The sequence below is a fragment of the Strix aluco genome, chromosome 17 (genome assembly GCF_031877795.1).
Source record: "Strix aluco isolate bStrAlu1 chromosome 17, bStrAlu1.hap1, whole genome shotgun sequence".
In the NCBI taxonomy this organism is placed as follows: Eukaryota; Metazoa; Chordata; class Aves; order Strigiformes; family Strigidae; genus Strix; species Strix aluco.
In genome coordinates, this window is record NC_133947.1 from 1,192,560 (window position 1) to 1,212,415 (window position 19,856).

The window sequence follows — 19,856 nt, forward strand, 5'->3', positions numbered from 1 at the left end:
GCTCCCCGCCCAGCTCCGCACCGCCGTGCGCATGCGCGCCGCCGCCTCCCGCCCCCTCCCACCCTACCGCACCCCCCCGGCGCGGCCCAGGAGCGCGGCGGCCGCTGGGCGGATGATGCGGAAGGAGCCCGGGGACTGCTGAGCGGGCCGAGGCCCGGCGGGGCTCCCGGCGACCCCCGGCGTCGCTGCCAGCCGGGCCCGCGGGGCGGGGGCGGGAAGGCCGCGGACCCTCCACCGGCCGCTGAGGTGAGGGGCGGAGTGGGGCAGGTCCTGAGCGACGCGCGGCTCAACCAATGGGAGAGCCCGCTCCCGGGCCCCGCCCCGCGGGGCTCTCCCGGTGGGTGATTGGCTGGCGAGTGAGGGGCGGGGGGCGGCATGGGCGCCGTCTCGGCCCTCGTGCGCGGGCCCCGTGCGCGCCGCCCCGCCCCGCGCGGGTACGGTGGCCGCGAGGGGCGGTACGGTGGCCGGAGGGGGGGGGGGGCGGGCAGGCCAGGCCGCCCCCTGCGGCCCTCCCGCCTGCCGCGGCCCGGTGTGTCACCGGTCCGGCCCCGGTGGCAGCGCGTTGCTAAGCACAGCGAGTGACCGGAATCGCTCCCGTAAGGAGCTGGGCGGCGGCAGCCCCGGGCAGGCTGTGCCCGGTGAGCCCGGCCCTGGTGGCGAGGACTCGCCGGTTTTCAGCCGTTTATCCCCTCGGCTCTCCTCCGCCGGCGAGTGGTGTCGGGAGGGCGGGGCTGGGGCTGCGCCCGACCGAGCTAACGCCCGACAAGGCGGGTGGGGGGCTGCGCCGCGGTTACCGTCAAACCGGGCCCCGTACGGGGCTCCTTAACCCTTAGGCAACGCTGCCTGCCCGCTTCCGCCGGTCGCCGTTGGGCAACGCCGGCGGAGGGGGCGGAGGGAGCCGGCGGAGGGGGCGGGGGGAGCCGGGCCCTTTAACGGGCGGGGCGGGGGCGGTGCTGCCTCCGCCTCCGCGGCGCTCCGGGACTGGCGGAGCGCGGCCGGGCCGGTCCGTAGCTCCAGCAGAGCGAGAGCCGCCTCCGCCCTGGCCCGGCCCGCAGCCCGCCTTCCAGGCACTACCTGCACCCGGTGAGACCCCGGGGCTGGGCTCCGGGGGCTGCTCAGAGCGAGCCTGGGAGTCCCCTGGGGTTGGAGGTTGGTTTCCCGGGAGGGGGGTGTTGCAGTCCGTTCTCTGTGCGGCTTCAATCCGGTGGCCCTGAGTCTCGGCATAAAGCTGCGGGGTGATCTCAGTCTTAACGATAAGCTATGGGCGGTAATGGCTCGGGTGCATCTAAAGGCTGCAGCGTTAACCGTTTCTTTGTCTCTCTCCTCCTCTGGTGTTTGTCTGTGCAAAGGTCAGATGTTTCCATCGGTCGTGAAGAAGAAGAGTGGAGTCGGGACCTGCTAAGTGCTGATCTGCTTGTGCTCCGGACCATGGACTCATTGAGGGTGTCCCAGGTGTGAAAATGTCCAGCAGTAACCGGGAGTTAGTGATTGACTTTGTTTCCTACAAGCTCTCGCAGAAGGGATACAGCTGGAGTCAGCTGGAGGAGGAGGATGAGAACAGGACTGACTTTGCAGTGGAGGACGCCGAGATGGACGGCGTCCTCAACGGGAGCCCCTCCTGGCACCCGCCCGCCAGCCACGTAGTGAACGGAGCCGCCGTGCACCGGAGCAGCCTCGAAGTCCATGGAATCGTTCAAGCGGCCGATGTGAGGCAGGCGCTGAGAGAGGCGGGGGATGAGTTTGAGTTGAGGTACCGGCGGGCTTTCAGCGACCTCACTTCCCAGCTCCACATCACCCCTGGCACGGCGTATCAGAGCTTTGAGCAGGTAGTGAACGAACTCTTCCGCGATGGAGTGAACTGGGGTCGCATCGTGGCTTTCTTCTCCTTCGGAGGAGCCTTGTGCGTGGAGAGCGTTGACAAGGAGATGCGGGTATTGGTGGGACGCATTGTATCTTGGATGACCATGTACTTGACCGACCACCTAGATCCCTGGATCCAGGAGAATGGCGGATGGGTAAGAACTCCTCTCCCTGGTGGGGATGGCTGCCGGTGTCCTCCCTCGCTCCAGGCTGGCAGTGGTGCCGGTCAAACCGGAGCGCAGCTCCCTGCAGTGTTTATTCTAGTGCCTGTCCTAGACCTTGCAGGGAGATAAAGGGGCGTGTGGCCTTTCCCTCTGTGCTCTTAATGTTCTGCCCCAAGAGGGTCAGTCCACTGCAATGACACAGTTTATACTCAGCCGTGTCCTTCTCCCTGGATGTTACATAAAAGACCTGTTTTCCAAGAGCCTTTGGAAATCTAATGTCATCCAAGCTTGTTCTTCAGGCCGGAGCCCTTGCTCCCAGGCACGTTCCTGGTGTCATTTAACAGCAGGGAGCGGAGCTTCCTCCTCTCCGAGCGCGCAGAGCTCCGGCGGGCCGGCCTGTGGTCTGCCTGGGTAACAGCCACTTCTTCATTCTGGAGTCAGGACTTTGCCTTCTGCTGTGCTGACGGTGAAGGTGGGTGGGTGGGTGCTGGGCCTGCCCTGAGCTGGTGTGGCGGGAGCCAGGAGTGAGGTGGGGGCAACCTCTGCTCGACCTGCAGCTGCTTCTTGCTTGGCAGGGAGCAACGCTCCCAGCTGCCCCAGCAGCAAACCCCGTAAGCTCTCAGTGGTGAGGTATTAACATGAATAAGCATTTCTTCAGGAAGCATTCCTGAAATGCCGGGTCCGGCTGGGCCGTGCTGCCTGGGACTGCCAGCGGGAGGTATACGACCTACAGATGTCTTGAGTTTTCTTTTTGCTTCTGCATCTTTAGTGATTCCCTGCTGGTGTAACCTTTACTGGTGCCCACTGGGAAGAGTTCACGCTGTCAGTCGTTAGCATCTAAACGGTGGGGAATTGCCTTGCTGTTGAGCCAAGGCCTTTCAGCCCCGTTCACCTCCTAGTCCACCAGCAGGCCCCTGCATCTCAAGGAGAGGGCAGGAACCTTTGAGCCCAGCTCTGTGCTCTGCACCCTCCTGACACAGGAGAGGCCCAGCAGCCCCACAGAGCTCCCCAGCTCCTCGCGTCTGGCCGGCGATGCTGGGGACCCTGGAAAAGACGGGGAGCCGGTGCACCCAGGGAGAGGGAGGGGTTCACCCAGGGTGCAGGAATCCCAGGAATGTGGCCGCCCTGGGGCACTGCCTGGGTGGGGCTGCTCAGACAGAGGAGCTTGGTTTCGATTAATAACCCGGGATCTGCTGGCCATTTCATCAGGCTGTATCTGGCCCATTAGCTCTCTCATCCTGCAGATAACCCTGGCCAAATGCTGAGTTCCTTCCCCCTCCCTCTGGCTTTGGCTTTTAAAGCCACAGATTAGTCTTGGAATTGAGTGATCAAATTGAGGTTTCCAAGCTAGTGTGGCTGTTGCTGTTAGTGACGGATTGGGCTGTATCCTGGAGACCTAGGCGATAATGCAATCTGATTTTTTGTAAATGAACTCTCTGGGGGATTTAGATTAAATCACTGGTGGAAAATCACTGGTCCCTGCTTGCGGGGAATGAAATATCTCCTCCCTCTGTTCCCCACCCCCAACCACCACGATTAAGACTCTTCAATTTTTTTGTGTCTGTCTCTAAATTCATTGTTTGGAGCAAATATTTGTTCAACAGATTGCAGAAGGGTCAGGACTCCTCTCTATCTGACCCGCCCACCAGCTCTCGCTTTGAAGATCGCCGCTAGCCATGTTTCCCACCCTGGGGAACAGCCTTGCTCTCTTCTTCTAACCTTGAACGGGGTTTCTAACTTCACTGCTCAGGCTGTGCTGCTGCCCGGGCTGTGCCGGCAGCTGGAGAGGAGCCGGGCAGGGTGGTAAAGGCCCTGGAGGGGAGGGGATCCACCCCACCAGCCACCAAAAAAAAAGGGCTGGGCAGTGTGGCTGTTGCCAGCCTCTTGCAAACCCCAACCCGGTGCTTGTTTGACATCTCAGCTGTAGCTTTGCTCCACGCCCAGGTTACACCGTGTCCCTTCTCGGGGTGGGGGTGGCCGTGCCACTTCTTGGGGTGGGCAGGGGGCAGCTGGCAGCACGGGGGCCATAAGAGCTCTTCACGCGTGGGGCGTGCGTGGGGATGCTCTGCTTCGCTCTCGCGCGACTCCAGCTGTGGGGAGAACGCTGCTGGCCTGCCGCCAGCTCTCCCTGGAAGAAGAGAGTGCCACCCTGCGCTCGCCGTGACCGGGCAGCCCCTCTCCTGCCGCCCTGTTTGCACAGGGAGCCTGTTTGGTGCATCTGAGCTGTTAGAGCCTGTCCCACACAAACAAAGCTCTCCCGAGAGGTGCAGCAGGCAGGTCCCGGTGAGAGGGATGCAAGTTCTGGCAGGCCTGCTTGGCAGGGACCAGGTGGTTTGTGTTTTGGAGCGCTGCAGCACTTCTCTTCCTGGAAAGCCCCTCCGGAAGAGGGAAGGAGCGCGGCTCCATCACAAGTGTCGCGCAGCCTGGTTGTGTAGGAAGCTCTGTTTCATTCCCCACCAGTGGAACAAAGGCAAGCGTAGGATGGCTGCGGGGTGCAGGTTGCCTTTGGAGGGGCCTGTTAGGGCTGCTGTGTGCTGAGCTGGAGCAGTTTTCTTGAGAAAGCATTCTTTGAGGCAAGGGGGAAATGGTACATCCTGATACATAGCGTTAACACGGGTGTATTTTGTCACGTTTACTGGCTCTGCCTTGGTTTGCCCTCCTCTCTGCAATCTGGCACTGAGAAAACAAACAAGAACAACCCGCGGGGGGCATTTAATAACCAGCTAGAAGAGAGCTGCTGCCTTGGAGAGCCATCAGAACCAGAGGAGGCTTTCCTGGGGCAGTTGCTTTGGCCAGGACCAGATCCCACTAGCTGTGAAGCTCAAACAGTGATCCCAGTGGGGATCAGGAGTCAGGGCGGGAGGGAGAAATCTGGTGAGGGGGAAGCGCAGGGTGAGCAGGAGAGAGCCTGGCAGGCAGAGATCTACTGACCGTGTGTAATCTGTTTGAGAAAGGAAAGGGAGCAGTAGTTCCTCCTGTGGATGACAGCTTTTCCTTCAAGGCTAAATCCACGTTCAGAGCGGGATTTGAAGAGGGTGTTCTGTGGGGGCTACGGACATGCAAGCAAGAGGTTTCCTGTTTGCAGGGTGTATGGTGGGGACCAGCATGAAGGGGCTGTGTCAGGCCAGGACTGAAAGCATCTTTGTCACCAGTCTGTGACATCTGAATCCCAACAAATTGGGCTAGGCTGACGGAGGACAGACTGCTTCCCGCGATGGCTCCGTGCGTCCCGGGCTCTCAGCCGGCCCTGGCCGTGCAGGACTCGGTGTGCCAGGATGTACATGTTGTGTCGCTCTGTGGTGGACTGGAAGCTTGTGGTTCTGTCTGGGGAAAACCCTTAGAAGATGTCAATATAGCCAACTCATTTTCTATCTTTTTAATTTTTTTTCTTGAATGATAGGAAATGACTCAGCCTGTGTCATATGACAGAACGCAGCTGGGATTTTGTCCTGTGCTCTTGCTCCAACCTTCTCAATGATTTCAGGTTGAGAGCTAGGCTTTGCTTCTCAGCTCCTCAGAAATGCTTTTTGGCTTTGTGGCACGACCCAGGTATCCCACACAAGCCCTCCCTGCAACCGCCGCATTATCTAGCTGATCCCGCCTGCCCCAGGGTCCCTGTGCCTTCCCGGTTTTGGGGCAGCGTGACATAAGCACGAGTTTGAATTGTGCTGCTGTTGTGCCCTGAGACTCGGCGTGCCCTGTGCGTGCGGAGGAGGCACGGCTGCGCGTGGCACTCTGTGGGGAAGGCAGCCCCCTCTGGGGTGAGCGCTGTTTGCCAGAGCTCTGCCAGTTTAGGGGTCAATACGTCGGGTTTCGGGGATGCCCTGGTGCTGCTAATCCTGTTGGAGATCACAGCCATCGGTTTCACGTGCTGGCCAACACGCAGCAGAGCTGGCGGGAGGAGGCGACTGTGGATATTTCAGAGATGAATCCCAACCGGTGACCTGCGAAGCTTAGCTGGGTTATCCCTTTCCACTTTGTCCTCTAATTATTTTACACTCTGGATCCCTTGCAGCTGAGGCAATGTCCCCGCTGCCATCACAGCTGAGTCCCCTTGTGTCCCCTCGTGTGCCGGGTGTTCCTCCCTGGCCATGGGATTTGCCCGGCCCTCGCTGCCGCAGGCTCTTGGCCCGGGCTGTCCTGCCTGGCACGGCCGTCCCAGGTAGCTGTATCCTGGTGGGAGAGCTGGGCTCAGCACGCAGATCTCTGGCAGCTTCTCGCCCTGCCTGCAACCTGGGAGGCTTTTCTGCAGTGCTCTCCAGGAAATGCCATTGGAATGACTTCCACTGCAGCTTCCTGCCTGGCCCGCAGCAGCATTCCTGCCGCTAGACCCAGAACGATGCAGAGGCGAGTTTTCAGAGTTTTGCTTTTCGCCCCATTTACTGGGTTCTCCTTCTTTGGGGCCCTGCCTGTTTTCCTTGTCGGTGTTCGGTGCAGTTTGATTACGTTCCTTAGATCTGTGATTAGAGCAGGCGCCTGGAAGGCAAAGCTCCTGCCCATCGCTGCCTGTGGCTCAGAGCAGCCCACTTAACCCTGTGGTCTTTCAGCTAAAGGGATAGCGTTTCCTTCCCTCCCAGGGGAGCCACTGGGAACTCAGCTTCGTAAAGCACTCTGACGTTCTTTAATCCGAAGAATGGAGCGTCATTTAAAAAAAAAAAAAACGAGCCCTGTGAAATAATTAACAAACTGTTTCTTGCTGCTCTGTGTTCACAGCTGCTCTCAGTAATGTCAGTCTTCCTGATCATCCTGCTCCTCTCTGAAACTGGAGCTGGCTCCCCCTGAGCACTGCCCGGGATCTCCCCATTTCAGCAGCAACGGGGTGTCCCACCGCAGCAGAAGGTGGGGTGGGGGGGAGCAACGTGCTCTCTTTTCCCTGGTGGAAGCTGCAGCTTGCTGTATGTGGCTGCACCTGATTTCCTGGAGCTCCTGGACGGTTGGTGTTGGTGGTTTACCCCCAGGAGCAGCGATATGCCTGCGGCCCGCACCGGCTACAGGCTGAATGGTGGCACGATGCTTCGAGGCCTTTGCTTAAGCTTCTCTCCTTTGATTTTTAGCAAGCTGCTGATGGCTGTAAGCACAGTCCCACCTTGACGTTACAAGGAGTATTTCTCCAGCAGCTCTTTCCCCACTAGCTGTAAAGCTGGAGTATTCCCAGGAGGAGCTGGGGGAAGGGCAGGGATGGGTATCAGTTGTGGAAGTGTTGCAGACCTGCTGAACCGAGAGGCGAGGGATTAATGGTGGCTTCTGCTGGGGGAGCAGAAGGGGGCGGGGGGCGGCTGCTCTCTCCCCTCTGTGACCCCGCTGGCAGTCGGGATGGCTGATTCAGTGCCAAGGTATGCTCTGCGGGGTGACTCCGCTGTTGCGTGGCAGGAGAGCAGAGAGGCTCTCCTCCTCCACCCTCCCGAGAGGGATGTTACCCTTAAACACTATTGTTCTGAGCAACTAAAGATTAACGCACGTAACGAAGGCATGAAAGGGAAGCGGTGTCCCTCCGTGCCAGGGCACTCCTTAGTTTTCTGCCCTGGCCTTGGACAGGGAAACTGTTCCTCCTCCCTGCTCCCCGCCTGGAAGGATGTGCACAGGAGTGTTGGGTGCAAGATAGCTCTGAAGTCCCGCTCCTCGTCATCCTTGGGATGCCGAGGGCTTGAGTTAGAGGATGTGCTTTCTCGAGGCATGCGAGAGCTTTCCTCACCGCGCGCCCTTGGCAGGGGATGCGAGGGCTTTGCTGGGGGCACCAGGGCAGCTTCGGAGTGTTCAGGTGGGGAGAAGGGTTCCTCTTTGCCACAGAAGCAGAACAGCCCGGCGGAGCGAGGGGACAGAGGGCTGCCGGGAGGCCGAGCCGTTAGCAGATGGCTCCAGCTGGGCTCACCGGGGCGCAGGTGTGGGTTTCGGGAGGCAGCCTTTTAAGAGAGACGTCAGTTTTGAACCCAAGAGGCTCAAGGGGCTGAGCCGTAGCTGCCACGACTTGCATGCTGGGGAGCTGTGACCTAGTTGTGCTGTAGAAATGCTCGGTTTATTTTTTTATTTTTAGGTATTTTGCTTATTTTACCCTCATGTTTAATTTAGTTAGCAAAAAAAAAAACCCAAGAAAAAATCTGAGCGCTGAGCGGTGCTGCGAAGGTCTGCCTGCCGGCGGGAGCGCCCGCCGCGGCTCCTCCGTGCAGCCAGCGTCTCTCCAGCCGCCCGTGTCTTCTCTCGGACACGTGCTCACGTGTACCAGCCCAGTGCTGTCTCCCAGGATCTCTTTAATGGGAAACCCAGTGCACTCAGCGCTGCTGCCTGCCTCCGGGGTAGCGAGGGAGGGAGGAACAAGATTCGGAGCATTAAGCAGAGAGGCTCCCGTGGCCACGGGATCTGTTTGAACGTTGTGCTGTAACTGGTTTGCCTTCCCTCTGCTACTGGGAGCAGGGACGCGGGTGAGCGTGGCGTTTCGGGGGGGCTTGGGGCTGGTTGCTCTCTCGACCACCACTTGCCCCTGCATTTACGCAGCGTGCCCAAGGAGGGGTGATAGGCTGTATCTGCGAAGAGGGAAGTTTCAGGGGTCTGTGTGATTCCCCTGGGGAGAGCTGTTTGAATTTATTGCATTATCCTCCTTCCTGCTCAAGCCTGTGTTTCAGCTGTGTCTGCAGACGTAGCTTCTGATTTAAGTAGATCCAATTAGTAGCTAGCTTCTGGCATCAGTAACCTGCTCGGGGAGATGAGCCCTGGAGATGAGGAGCCTCCGGCGGGAGCAGGGCTGGGCTCAGCCTTTCTGCCCCTGCTCCTGATCTAGGACGGGCCCAGAGCTCCCCGCTCAAGCCCTAGTCCTGAGCTCAGGGGGAAACCGAGGCAGGTGTTCTCAGCTCCGTGCTCCGCCTAGCCAAGAACAAAGAGCAGGCAGGTTCTCCCTGCCTGTACCGCTGCCAGGCAGGTGCTCTTAAGACTGAAATCAAATACTTCAAAACGTGACAACTTGGCAGCAGGCAGGGCTTTGAGCGGGAGCAGGAGCTGCTCGCGCCGGGAGGTGTGCGAGGGGCCGACGGGCAGAGCCGTGCAGGGACCTGTCTGGTGGGGGTAGGATTGGGCGCCCAAGGGGAGGGAGCTGCTGGAGCCAGCTGCTTCCCGAAGGAGCACAGAAGGGTCTTCTCCTCTGCGGGAGGGTGAAGGGCGCTTTGGGAAGCTCGGAGAAGAGGCCTAAGCTGGCACAGCTGGTTGGGCTTGGGTGCAACTAAGGCCACGCTCAGGTGGAGCGGGACAGCTGTCTGCACCACTTCATTAGTTCTCCAAATGATACTAGTCCCATTTGCACATCTCTTGGGTGGTGCTGGGTGTGTGGGGAGGGGTTTTTGGTAGCAGGGGAGGGGGATACAGCAGTGGCCTCCAGTGAGAAGCTTCTCAAAGCTCCCCCAGCTCCAAGTTGGGCCCGTTTCTGGCCAAGGCCGAGCCAATTAGCGATGGTGACTGCTCCTCTGCGATAACGTATTTGAGAAGGGGAACCTGGGAGTTGTGAGGACAAGTTACGAGAAGGGCACCTCTGTGAATGCTGAGGGCAGTGGAAGGAAGGAGGAAAGGGGGGACATGCACCGGTGCGGAGCCCCCCTGTATCCCGGGTGAGACAGCAGGGCCCCCCCGCCACCCACCACCACCCGCAGGGGTCACCAGAGGAGCAGAGGCTGACCTGCGGCCTGAGCAGGACCCCACACCGGCACAACCGGACTCTGGGGGGAGGAGAAGCCCCTGCTGTTGTAGTTTGGTGCTGGGAGGGTTGCAACACGCGGGGGTGACCCACGCTGGAGCAGCCTGGGAATGGCTGTGGCCTGTGGGAAGGACTCACACCGGAGAAAGTTGGTGGAGGACTGTCTCCTGTGCGAGGGGAGCCACGTGGAGCAGGGGAGGAGTGCGAGGGGTGTCCCCCACCCCTGAGGAGGAAGGAGCAGCGGACTGACTGCACCCCCATTTCCTTGCCTCCTGTGCCACTGGAGGTAGAGAGATTGGGAACAAAACTGAGCCTGGGAAGAAGGGAGGGGTGGGGGGAGGCATTTTTAGGATGTGATAACTCTTCTCACTGTCCCACTCTGTTGTTGTTAGTGTTTAAATTAAATTGATGTTCTTTTTTCCTTCCCCTAACAAGTCTGTCTTTTGCCCATGACCGTAATGGGTGAGCCACCCCTCCCTGTCCTTATCTCAATTCCTGAGCCTTCTACTTTATTTCTCCTTCCCATTCCAGAGGGGGAAGGGGCAAGTGAGCAGCTACCTGGTGCTCAGTTTCCCTCTGGGCTCAAACCAGACACTGTTTTTTGTCATCGCTGAGGCTGAGGCAGACTGGGGACACTACTAGTGTCACGCAGGCAGCACGGCTGGTGGCAGTACGTGACATTACTCTGTGTGTAACTCGTGGCAAGCTGGCTCAGGGTTTGGGCTGGGATGTGGGAGCTGGGCATGTATGTGGCCCAGGGTAGTGTCTGGGTGACGTTTGACTTATGTATGGAGAAAATGAGGTGTTGCTACCTGTCATGAGCCATCACAGCAGTGTTGCAAGCTTCCATCCTGTAATGGTATGGCTCACCAGTGTATTCAACTTGCCGGAGAGCTAATATCTTTTATTAGAGCAACTGACCTCATTTAGAAGCTTCCAGTGCACCAGCCAGTGATTATTTCATGCAACAACACGTATGGAGGAGCCCAGGGCAGAGCACAAAGTCTCCTTCTCGTGCTGCACCGCGCGCTCTCGCGTTTGCTGCATCAGCTGCCGACTCTGCTTCCTGCCCTCAAGTCAGCAAGGATTTTGCTAAAAGGGACTTCGTGGCCTGAATCATTTGAGATTTCATGTGGACTAACAGGAAGTGAAAACAGAATGAGCACATCTTCCTCCTCTTCCTGCACCTCCACCCTTTCCCCTTTTTCATTCAAGTGGCATGTAAGAATTACAGCCTCGTGAGGTGCAGGGGCTGAAGCGGGAAGCGGTGTGGCTTGGCCACCGCTCCTCCGGGATGCTGGAGGGCAAGTGGCTTGAGGTGGCACAACCGGGTGACCCTTCCCCAGGCTGTGACTCCCCTGGGGACCATCCCTGCACCCAGCCTGGCCCCGCCCCGGGTTCTGGTAGTGCTGCTGCTCCCTGCGGGGTGGGTTTGGGGTAAGGCTGGCGGTGCGGTCGAGCTGTGGGCATCGCACGCCTCAGCCCCAGGGCAGGAGGGAACGTGGCTGGGCCGCCGCGCGCACGTGAGCACGGCACGTCTCCTCGGCGCAGGTTTCCCCACAGTTACACAAGGGCCACAATTGCAGAGGAGCTGTGACATCTGGGAAAAGCAATGACAAGGTGAAAATTGAGCTTTGTTCCTCGGTTGTGGGGGACTCTGCCGAGGCGCTTGTCCGACGCAGCGAGCTGGCCGCGACGCTCGGGCTCCCCGGCCCCGCAGGCGGCAGATAACCGTGAAATTAAAGCAGGAGTGTTCCCCTGCCCCCCGAGCGCGCCCCTCGCACAAAGGCGGGAGGGCTGCTCTGCCTGCCGGGGCTCAGACACCATCTGTCCGGTGGGGAGAAGCATCAGAGAGACCGTCTTGCCTTGGACTATTCCACTTAATGCCCTTTGGAAAACAATCCCATTCCCAGCAGGTGCTAATCTCTTGAGTGGATCCGGCTCAGCCAACATGTTCTTCTTTCGCTGTGCCTTTGTACTGCAGCCTCGTCGCCTGCCAGCCGTCCCGCTGCCGAGCGCGCCGGGGGCCTCGACACCTCCGGGAGCCCTCAGCCCGGTTAATTCTGGGAGAAACACTGATGAAAGATGGATGCGAGTAGATTAGTCATTTGCTCCGTCTCCTGCTTTAATACACACGAATGTTTCGGCAGATTTCTGGAACGGAGAGCGCGATTCCCTGCTCTCCATCTCATGCTGCGCACAGCGGTCTCCCGGGGCAGGGACGGGGGGTTACAAGCTGTCACCGTAGCCCCTTTCATGTATTTGGAAAATGCTGAAATTGTGCTGAATGGTGTGGGGTTATTGCAGGTTCCCTGGAGCTGGTGATGAAACCAGTTTGACAGGAGGCTGCCGCGGCAAGGATTAGGGCTGGAATGTGCTAGTGAGGGTTTGTTTCTGGTTAGAAAAGAGCTGGCTCTGCCCTCACTAGGCTGAAGCCCCGCAGGTTTGCTGGGCTTGGGGCCGAGGCCCCAGGGACAACCTCCCCACGGGGAGCGAGGCGGGGATGTGCTTCTTTAATTAACCCTTTTGAGTTTACGGCTGCAAACCTCAGAGTCGTGGGGTTCTCTGAATGCAGAGCCCTGGAGCTCGGCCAGGGGCAGCACCCAGCACCCACTCCCGGGGCAGGAGGGGCAGTGGGGTGGGTGGCATTCCCTGCCATTGTCATGGAGATCACCAGCTGCTTCCCTGGAGGTCACCATTTGCATAACAGTTAGAGCTGGGGCTCCGGAGCCTTTGCACCTGCGAGTGTGCTGTCCCCAGAGCCCCTTCCCTCCCTGTGTCCCCAGAGCCCCTTCCCCACCCCATCCCCAGCCTGCCCAGGGTGCTGACGGGGGCCAGGGGGGTGCAGCTGGTGAGCTGGAGGAGCTCCGAGACCTCTGCCTTGGACGGCAGGTTTCCTTGGGGTGATGTGCCCGAGTCGGCAGGCGCGTTCTGTGTCCCTGCCGCCCTCCTGCAGGGTCTGGGCTTCAGACAGGGCTGGGGCCACACATGTCTGGGGGAGCAGAGCAGAGGGAGGACCTCCACGATGTCTCTTCGACTTTCCCAGCACAGAGAGACCCACCGAGCTGTGTTTACAGGATCCTAGTGGCAGCCTTTGGGAATACTTGTGTTTTCTTTTTTTTTTTTCGGAAAGATCTCAGCTGCCTTTTCCCCGCTGTGCTTCACCTCCAGGTTCACATATGCCAGTCCCACGTGGTGAGCTGGCAGCCCGAAGGGGCTCTGGGAGCAGGTTGCTGTCGGTGCAGGGCTTTGTTGTGGTCTGCGCTGAGCTGCTGCTTTTCTTTTTCCGTGCTCGTCTCGCTGCTCAGCACAAAACTGTTCCCAGCATCTCATTAACAAATGTCTGTCTGTCCAGATGACTCCAGTCGTGGTCGGCGATTGGTGTTAGGCCTCTTAGCAGTAACACAGCTGTAGTTACGGCGAAGGTATTACAGAAACTGCCTTGTTTTCAAGTGAAACATTGCCTCATGACGAGAATGCCTGGATTGGGAGTCAGATGCTGTGGCTCACGCCGCTGGCTCGTATGCAACTCCAGGCAAAGCACGTCACCTCTCCGCACCTCTGTTGATCCGTCTGGGAGCAATGCTGACTTATCCCGCAGGAGGTTTGGGAGAACCAGCTAATTTTTTATAAAACACATGAAGATCCTTAGGTGGGAAAGGCTTTTGCATGTGCTGAGCTGGTTGCGGTGGGCGTCTGTCTCAAAGACAGGCTGGCTGGGTATCGGGGGCGTGGGGCAGCTCTGTAGCTCCTGCTGGAGTCAGGGTCTCATAAAACGCCGCTGGTTCACTGTGAATAGTCCTGGTAGAGCCCAGCTCTTCTCTGCTGGCTTCAGAGCTTCGTGCTGGTGTCTCAGGGACCTCCATATCCTTCACCTCCCCATGCAAGGGAAGCTTTGAGCACCCAAACTCTCCCCTCCCCTTTCCGCTTGACCCGCAAGAGACCAGCTGGGGCTTCATTGCCCACATCTGCTTCCTTCACCTGCCCTCACGGTCCAGTGTCTCTCACTGAATCCTCTTTCCCCAAGTGTTGGGGCTTGAAAGAGGAACCCGGGCTGCTCCGCTCGCCCTGAATGGGATCCAGCCACTGCTCTGCTCCCGCTCAGCCGGGGGAGCTGCTTGGTCGGCGCTGGTGAATGAAACCAGCCGAAGCTCTGCGGTGGGGACCAGCGACAGGCTGAAATGCTGGCTCTTCCCCTTCCCGCTTCCAGGCCAGGATGTGAACTGTCTCTCAGCCAGACCTCGTGCTTGATTAATCTGCTCTCCCACTAGAGCCAGAGCACCCTGGGTCAGACCTCCTCCTCTCTTCTCTCTCCTGCAGTGTCCTGTGTTGTCGCTGGGCGATGTTGAAATGGTTGGTGCGGGTTGGGGCACTGCAGGTGTCTCGAGAGCCTTTGGCACTGCAGAACGTCCCTGCCCCAGCTCTGTGGGCTGGTGGGCACGGGTGGAGTCTGGATCTCCAGCTCCTCTGCCTCCTGCAAGCAGCACATGCAGCTGGAGGGGACCCCCCCCTACCCCAGCAAGTGCTGGTTTAAGCTCCAGCAAGAAAACATCGTGTCCTTCCCCAGCACTGGGGCAAGAGCGGCGAAGAGGGGGAATTGCCTTTTGCAGAGGCATAACCTCTCGCTGCTTCCTCATCGCCTGCCCCAGAGCATCCTCCTCTCAGACGTGTCTGTCACTCGGGGTGGGGAAGGGGATGTGACGGGTTTTCGGCAACGGAACAGCTTGTCCTCTCTGGGGTGGAAGAGGCCCACGGGCACGTGGAGAGGGCGGTTGAGACACTGACGTGCTGTTGCTACCGCAGTCCTTGTGAGTGACTGAGGAATTCCAAATATTTCCTCTCAGATAAAGGTGACTGGGGGAGGCCAGAAATATCTGGACGTGTCTGGGCAAGCCTGAGATCCCAGCCACCAGGCCAGAGAGGTCAGAATCGGTACTGGGAGTGCTGGGCTTCAGGTGCAGAGCGGCCGAGGCCCGGGGCGGTGTGGGAACGGAGCAAGCTGCCTTTCCCTAACCTTCAGCTCGCCCCCAGCACCGGCAGGGAGGACACTCCTGCCTGTTTTCCCACTCCCCCTGCTCTGGGATCGCCATTCCCAGGGGACACATCTGGGATCGCAGTTGTGCCGGGGCTGCGCTATCGCAGCTCCTGGGGATGGTTTCCCCGAGGAAGGCCAAGGCGCTCGCTCCCCTCCCGAGTCTCCTGCAGCCCCCGGCTGCGTCTCCAGCAGCTGCTGCTCCATTCCCAGGGGGAAGGAGAGGGGCTCGCGTCCCCTCCCTGCCTGCGCAGGGCTCTTGTCATGCTCTTCTCCGCCTGTAGCACCCGATAGCTTTCTCTCCGCCGTATGCCATTTATCTCTTGTTCAACAAACACTTCCTTTTCTTAGAAGTAGGGGCTTCAAAACGTACTTCTTGGAACTGCCTTTCCCCAAGCTCGGTGGCACATGCCATGGAGGAGGCAGCGCGGAGGCTCGGGTGACCGCCAGGCCCCTTCCACCTCTGCAGCCTTCCTGGGGACGGTGGGGACGTCCCCTCCCGTGGGTCGGGAGGAGCCTGCGGAGACATGTGGGGCTCACGGTGGGGCAGGACTTCCTGAATCCCCGAGTGAAGCAGCTTTTTCTGGGGGATACATCACGAGGGCGCAGCCTCCTTCCTCCCGCCGAGTGCTCCCGCAGCACCGGGTGCTGTGAGTGCGCGGCTGGGACGTGTGTCCGAGGACAGGACCTTCCCCAGGGGGAGCGGGGTACAGAGGGACGTTTTAGGGGTGGTGGAGGCTCTCCACAGCTGGCGTTTTTGGACAAGCCCTTGCCTTCTGCCCCGGTTCCCCTGTGCCCTCCATCCTCACCAGCCTGCTCTCGGTTCGCTGCCCCTTGCCGTGCTCTGTCACCGCTCCGTTGCTCATCACCACCTATCAGCAGAGGGATTTCCTGTGCCGTAATTAAAAATATCCCCTCCTTGGGTTTGGGTTCTCCTCTCTGCCCTCTCCTGCAGCACATCACCGGCTGTTTGTGCAGCCGTCACCCCGGGCGAGCGGCCGGGCAGAGGGGCTGGCAGCGGGCAGCAGCCCTCACCTTTCTCCCTGGATGGCACCTGGGCATGAGCCACCACCGTGCCCGTTCCTGCGGATGCTGGAGACGGTGTTTGGTGGAAGGCAGGGAAGAGCTTTGGTGAGTCAGAGGCGGGTGCTGAGGTGCTCAGTTCACCAGAGGCCTGTGGCTGAGGAGAGGGACACAGCCCGGCTCCCTGGGAGCCAGCGTGCCTGTGTGTTGCACACCTCGCTGTGAAATGCTGCGTGTGAGCTCGATCGTGAGTCTGTGGCAAGGTGAGGAGACACCCTGCAAGCCATGACCATGCTGGGGCTGTTTTGGGGGAGCCAGGGGACTGGCACCGTGTCTCCCTGAGTGATGGAGAGGCACCTGCCCAAAGAGCCTCTCGATCCCAGCCACCACGACCCAGCCACCGAACTCCCCCCCCCCAGATCCTGTGGCAGCAATTGCAGCTCGTCACAGGCTGTGGGGAGGCAGCGTGCAGGCAGGGCTGCCAGACCCAGGCAGGCAGGGATGCTGCCCCTGCCTCCGGGGAGGCCGTGTTAAGGCGTGACACAAGCACAGCGTCAGTCGGGCTTATCTCTGCTTTCCCAGAGCAGCCGGGTTACTGGAACTGCATTTACTTATCAGGAACAGGGGACCTTGTCGGGAAGATGGGCTCGAGGTGCGACAGCATCAAGCCCCTGCTGACGCCGACCGGCTGCGATCCCTGAGCCTGGAGCTCGCAGCTCCAGCTCCCTCTCGCCCCGGTGCTCCTGCTCAGCGCTGATAAACCTGGGAGCTGCTGGGGCGTGAAGTTCCCTGCTCACGGAGCCTGCCCAGGGACCCCAGCAGTTATCCGTGCGCTGGTCCCAGTGCCTGGGGGAGCAGGTGGCATCGTGCCCTGGGGGTGCTGCGCGGGCGCAGGGGCCAGGCGTGCGCTCTCAGAGCCTGTTTTCAGGAGCAGTTCAGCTCTGGTGGTCGCTCTCTCTGTCCTCCATCTCCCCCCCAGTCCAGGCCACGGCCATCTGTCCCCAGCCCTGTCCCACGTCTGCCCCGGAGGGAGAGGGGCTGTGGCCGTTTGCCGCGTGGCGAAATCCGCCCGGTTCTTGGTGTTGCTGGAGACGAAGGACTGGAGGTGGCTGGCTCGGACGGGCCAGGCCGGAGTGACTGCATTCCTGGCCAGGCCTCCTGCTTGGCCTGCTTGCCCAAAGCCTGGCGGGGGGAAGGCAGCAGTTTCGCCACCCAGAGCATCTGCCTTCACCACGGGGATTCACAAAATCCAGCTCGTGCTGCGGAGTAACCTGCGCTGGCCGGGACAGGGGGGTGCTTGTCTTGCCGGGGTGCGACAGTGGGGAGGGGGAGGCAGGAGGCTCCGCTTTGGACGCGAGAGCGGCGGAGGGATGCGTGGTGTGGGCTCCTGCCACAGTCGTGGGCACCAACCCTGCTGCTGCTCCCCCAGGCCTCGGCCGTGGAGTCGAGCCCAGCATTTTCCTGCTGCAATGATTTTTATCACACTTTGATGCTAATTTTAGAGTGCCTCGTGCACGTGATGCATCTCCTGCCCTGCCCGCGTGGTGTTCTCCTTGCAAATCCTTTCTGGCATCCACTTCTCTCATGACTGGTCCTGTGCTTCCCCCATCGCCCTCCGTGTGTGATTCAGAGCAAGGAGGCACAAGGCATCTGTCACCCTCCCAGTCCCCAGCACCCCAGCGAGAGCCCGGCAGCCTTCCTGCCCCTTCCCACCGAGAAGGTCCCTGCGCTCCGCTCCCCCTGCTCTCCTCACCACTCCTCTCTCCCCACAGGAGCGGTTTGTGGACCTCTACGGGAACGATGCTGCTGCCGAGGTGAGGAAGGGCCAGGAGACCTTCAACAAATGGCTCCTGACCGGGGCGACGGTGGCAGGAGTGCTTCTGCTGGGATCCCTGCTGAGCCGCAAGTGACCCGTCGCCGCCTCCCCCCCCCCACCCCATCGCCGGGACGGCTGCGCCTTCGCCGCCACATCCACTACACTCCGCTCCCGAGCACTGTCACCGGGCAGGGAAGTGGGGGGAGCAGGCAGCCCCTCCACCTCCCGGCCGAGCATCCCGCTCCACGGAGCTTTCTCCCTCGTGCCGCCAGCTCCTTTTATCGTAGCCCGTCTTATTTACCGTTCCGTTGTGTTTTAAAAGCGCTGAGACCGATGCAGCACTTCAGCCGACAGCTCCCAGCGCTGGGGAGGTCCAGGCAGCTGGGGGGGAGAACTGGCTAGAAGGTGTCCCAGCACTGCAGGGTCCTCTAGATCACTTTGAAGAGAATAAACAGACTTATTTTTGCATGTGTGAGTGCGTGCGTGTGTGTAGATGTGTCACTAATATAAGGTTCCCCAGCCAGAGCAAGGGTCGAGGCTCCGTACCCCTGTCTCCGGCCTGCTCGGGCCCTGGGAAGAGCCAGGCTGCCGAAAGGGATGGAACTTCCCTGCCACATCCCAAATCCCTTCCCCGCTTCCTCCGGGCAGAGCTTGTCCCCGTGGTGGTGGTGGGAGCGGGGGGAGCGGGGAGGACGAGGCAGTGACTGGGGGCAACGAGCTCTGCCCTCAGCCCCGAGCCCTGGGCACTGCTGGGAGCTGAGGCCAGCCTCGTGTGTCAGGCCCAGGGCTGTGCCTGCTTTGAAGGGATCTTCCTCCTCTTCCTCCTCCTGCTCCCTCTGAATGTAGCTTGCTGTGGGGCAGTGTGCATCCCCCCCTCCCCTCACGCCTGCCCCTCCGGGCTGGCAAAGGAGGGAGGGGGGCAAGCGCTGGCCCGAGGGGCTCTGGGGCCGTGGCGTCCAGGAGCGCAGGAATAGAGCTGGGCGAGTGGCAGGGGCAGGGGGGGAGCGATGCCCCTGCCCTTCCCGGGGGTGGCCGAGCCTTGGGGCCAGCACAGACATGAGCCCGGGGGAGGTGGGAGCGAGCCCACAAGCTGTCCCCGCCGCCCGGCAGCCTCGGTGAGGACAGCGGGAGCTCGGTGCCGGTCCCGTAGCGCAGGCAGATCCCTGTCCCCGTGGCGTGGCTGTGACGGGTGCGTGCAGTGGCAGAGGTGCCTGGCTTCCCCCCTCACCCCGCCCTCCCTCCCCACGCTGTCACCGGGGAGGGGACCTCCGGGCTTCGAGCTGAAATTAGCTTTGAGAAATAACCCCCTCGTCCTCCCGCGCCCGCCGCCGCCAGACCCGGCTGCGCAGGAGGGCTCGGCCCTGCACATTCCCCCCCCCGCGCCCGCGCTCTGCTGTACATATCCGAGTAGTTTTTAATTCATTTGTGAATACTCTTAATGCTATTTTTGTTATCTTGTCTGTCCGTATTTATGTGTGGGGCCGTGCTCCCTGCAGAGGCCAAGGTGGGATGGGGACGGGGCGAGGCGGAGGGTGGCGGGAGGCTCCGGGGGGGTCCCGCCTGGCCCCCGAGCATGGACTCGCGCTCCCCGCGTAGGAGCCGCTCCTGGCGCCTGTGGATCCCACGCGGATCCCACACGGATCCCACACGGATCCCACGCGGATCCCACGCGGGCAGCGCGAGGACCAGCATTAGCCCCGTGGCCGCTTCGGTTTGCAGGTGGAGGTGAGTCCACTAATAAACTCTTGGCATTGGAGCTGCTGCTGGTGCTGTGGTCTTTGTGGGTGGGGGGGGGGGGCGGGTTTGGGGGGGATTCGGGGGGCTTTGGGCAGGATGGGGGGGGGGGGATGGGGCCTCTCCCTGCCCGGGGAAGGGTTGGGGTGCTCCAAGGTGTGAAGGGGGGTGGTTGCTGCTGTCCCAGGGTTGGCTCTGTCACAGCCCCCCCTCCTCAACCCGTCCCTTCTACTTCTGCCCTGAGCCAGGCCCAAATCTTCATCCTGTGTCCCCATGATGGGGCTTGGGCGGGAGGGGGAGCACCAAGCCAGGCTCAGCTGGGCTGAGGGTGCTGATTTTGGGGCTGTGGGCTCAGCACCAGCGGGGAGCCGGGCCGGGCGGGGCATCCACAGTCCTGTTGGGGTGAGGCAGTCCCCCTCCCGCCCCGTCCCGTGGGTGCCTCGCTGGGTCCTGCAGCCCCCCCCAACTCTGCCACCGCTGCGCTGGGGAAAGGGGACCCCCCCACACCTTGCACACCCCGGAGGGGACGGGTGGTGCTGGGGGGGGCGGGAG

The 19,856-nt window shown here is 60.8% G+C and overlaps 1 protein-coding gene across 5 annotated transcripts; it reads left to right on the plus strand.

Annotated features, from left to right (window-relative positions):
* The first annotated feature begins 49 nt into the window (after positions 1–49).
* BCL2L1 (BCL2 like 1) lies at positions 50–19,326 on the plus strand. Of its 5 annotated transcripts, none has more exons than XM_074843467.1 (3): positions 50–246; positions 1,350–2,015; positions 17,527–19,326. In XM_074843467.1, the coding sequence occupies exons 2-3, from the start codon at positions 1,461–1,463 to the stop codon at positions 17,662–17,664; spliced, it is 693 nt and encodes a 230-aa protein (XP_074699568.1). In that variant the 5' UTR covers positions 50–246; positions 1,350–1,460; the 3' UTR covers positions 17,665–19,326. The 5 variants fall into 5 exon arrangements, with proteins under 5 accessions (XP_074699568.1, XP_074699571.1, XP_074699570.1 ...); XM_074843470.1 differs by having other exon boundaries at positions 63–246; positions 1,355–2,015; XM_074843469.1 differs by lacking the exon at positions 50–246 and adding an exon at positions 481–596.
* The last annotated feature ends 530 nt before the right edge of the window (positions 19,327–19,856 follow it).

Bases quoted from the DNA above. Each gene is read 5' to 3' on its own strand.
- BCL2L1 (XM_074843467.1), top strand. From the start codon at position 1,461: ATGTCCAGCAGTAACCGGGAGTTAGTGATTGACTTTGTTTCCTACAAG. The intron at 2,016-17,526 runs GTAAGAACTCCT...CTCTCCCCACAG, and splicing joins TCCAGGAGAATGGCGGATGG to GAGCGGTTTGTGGACCTCTA.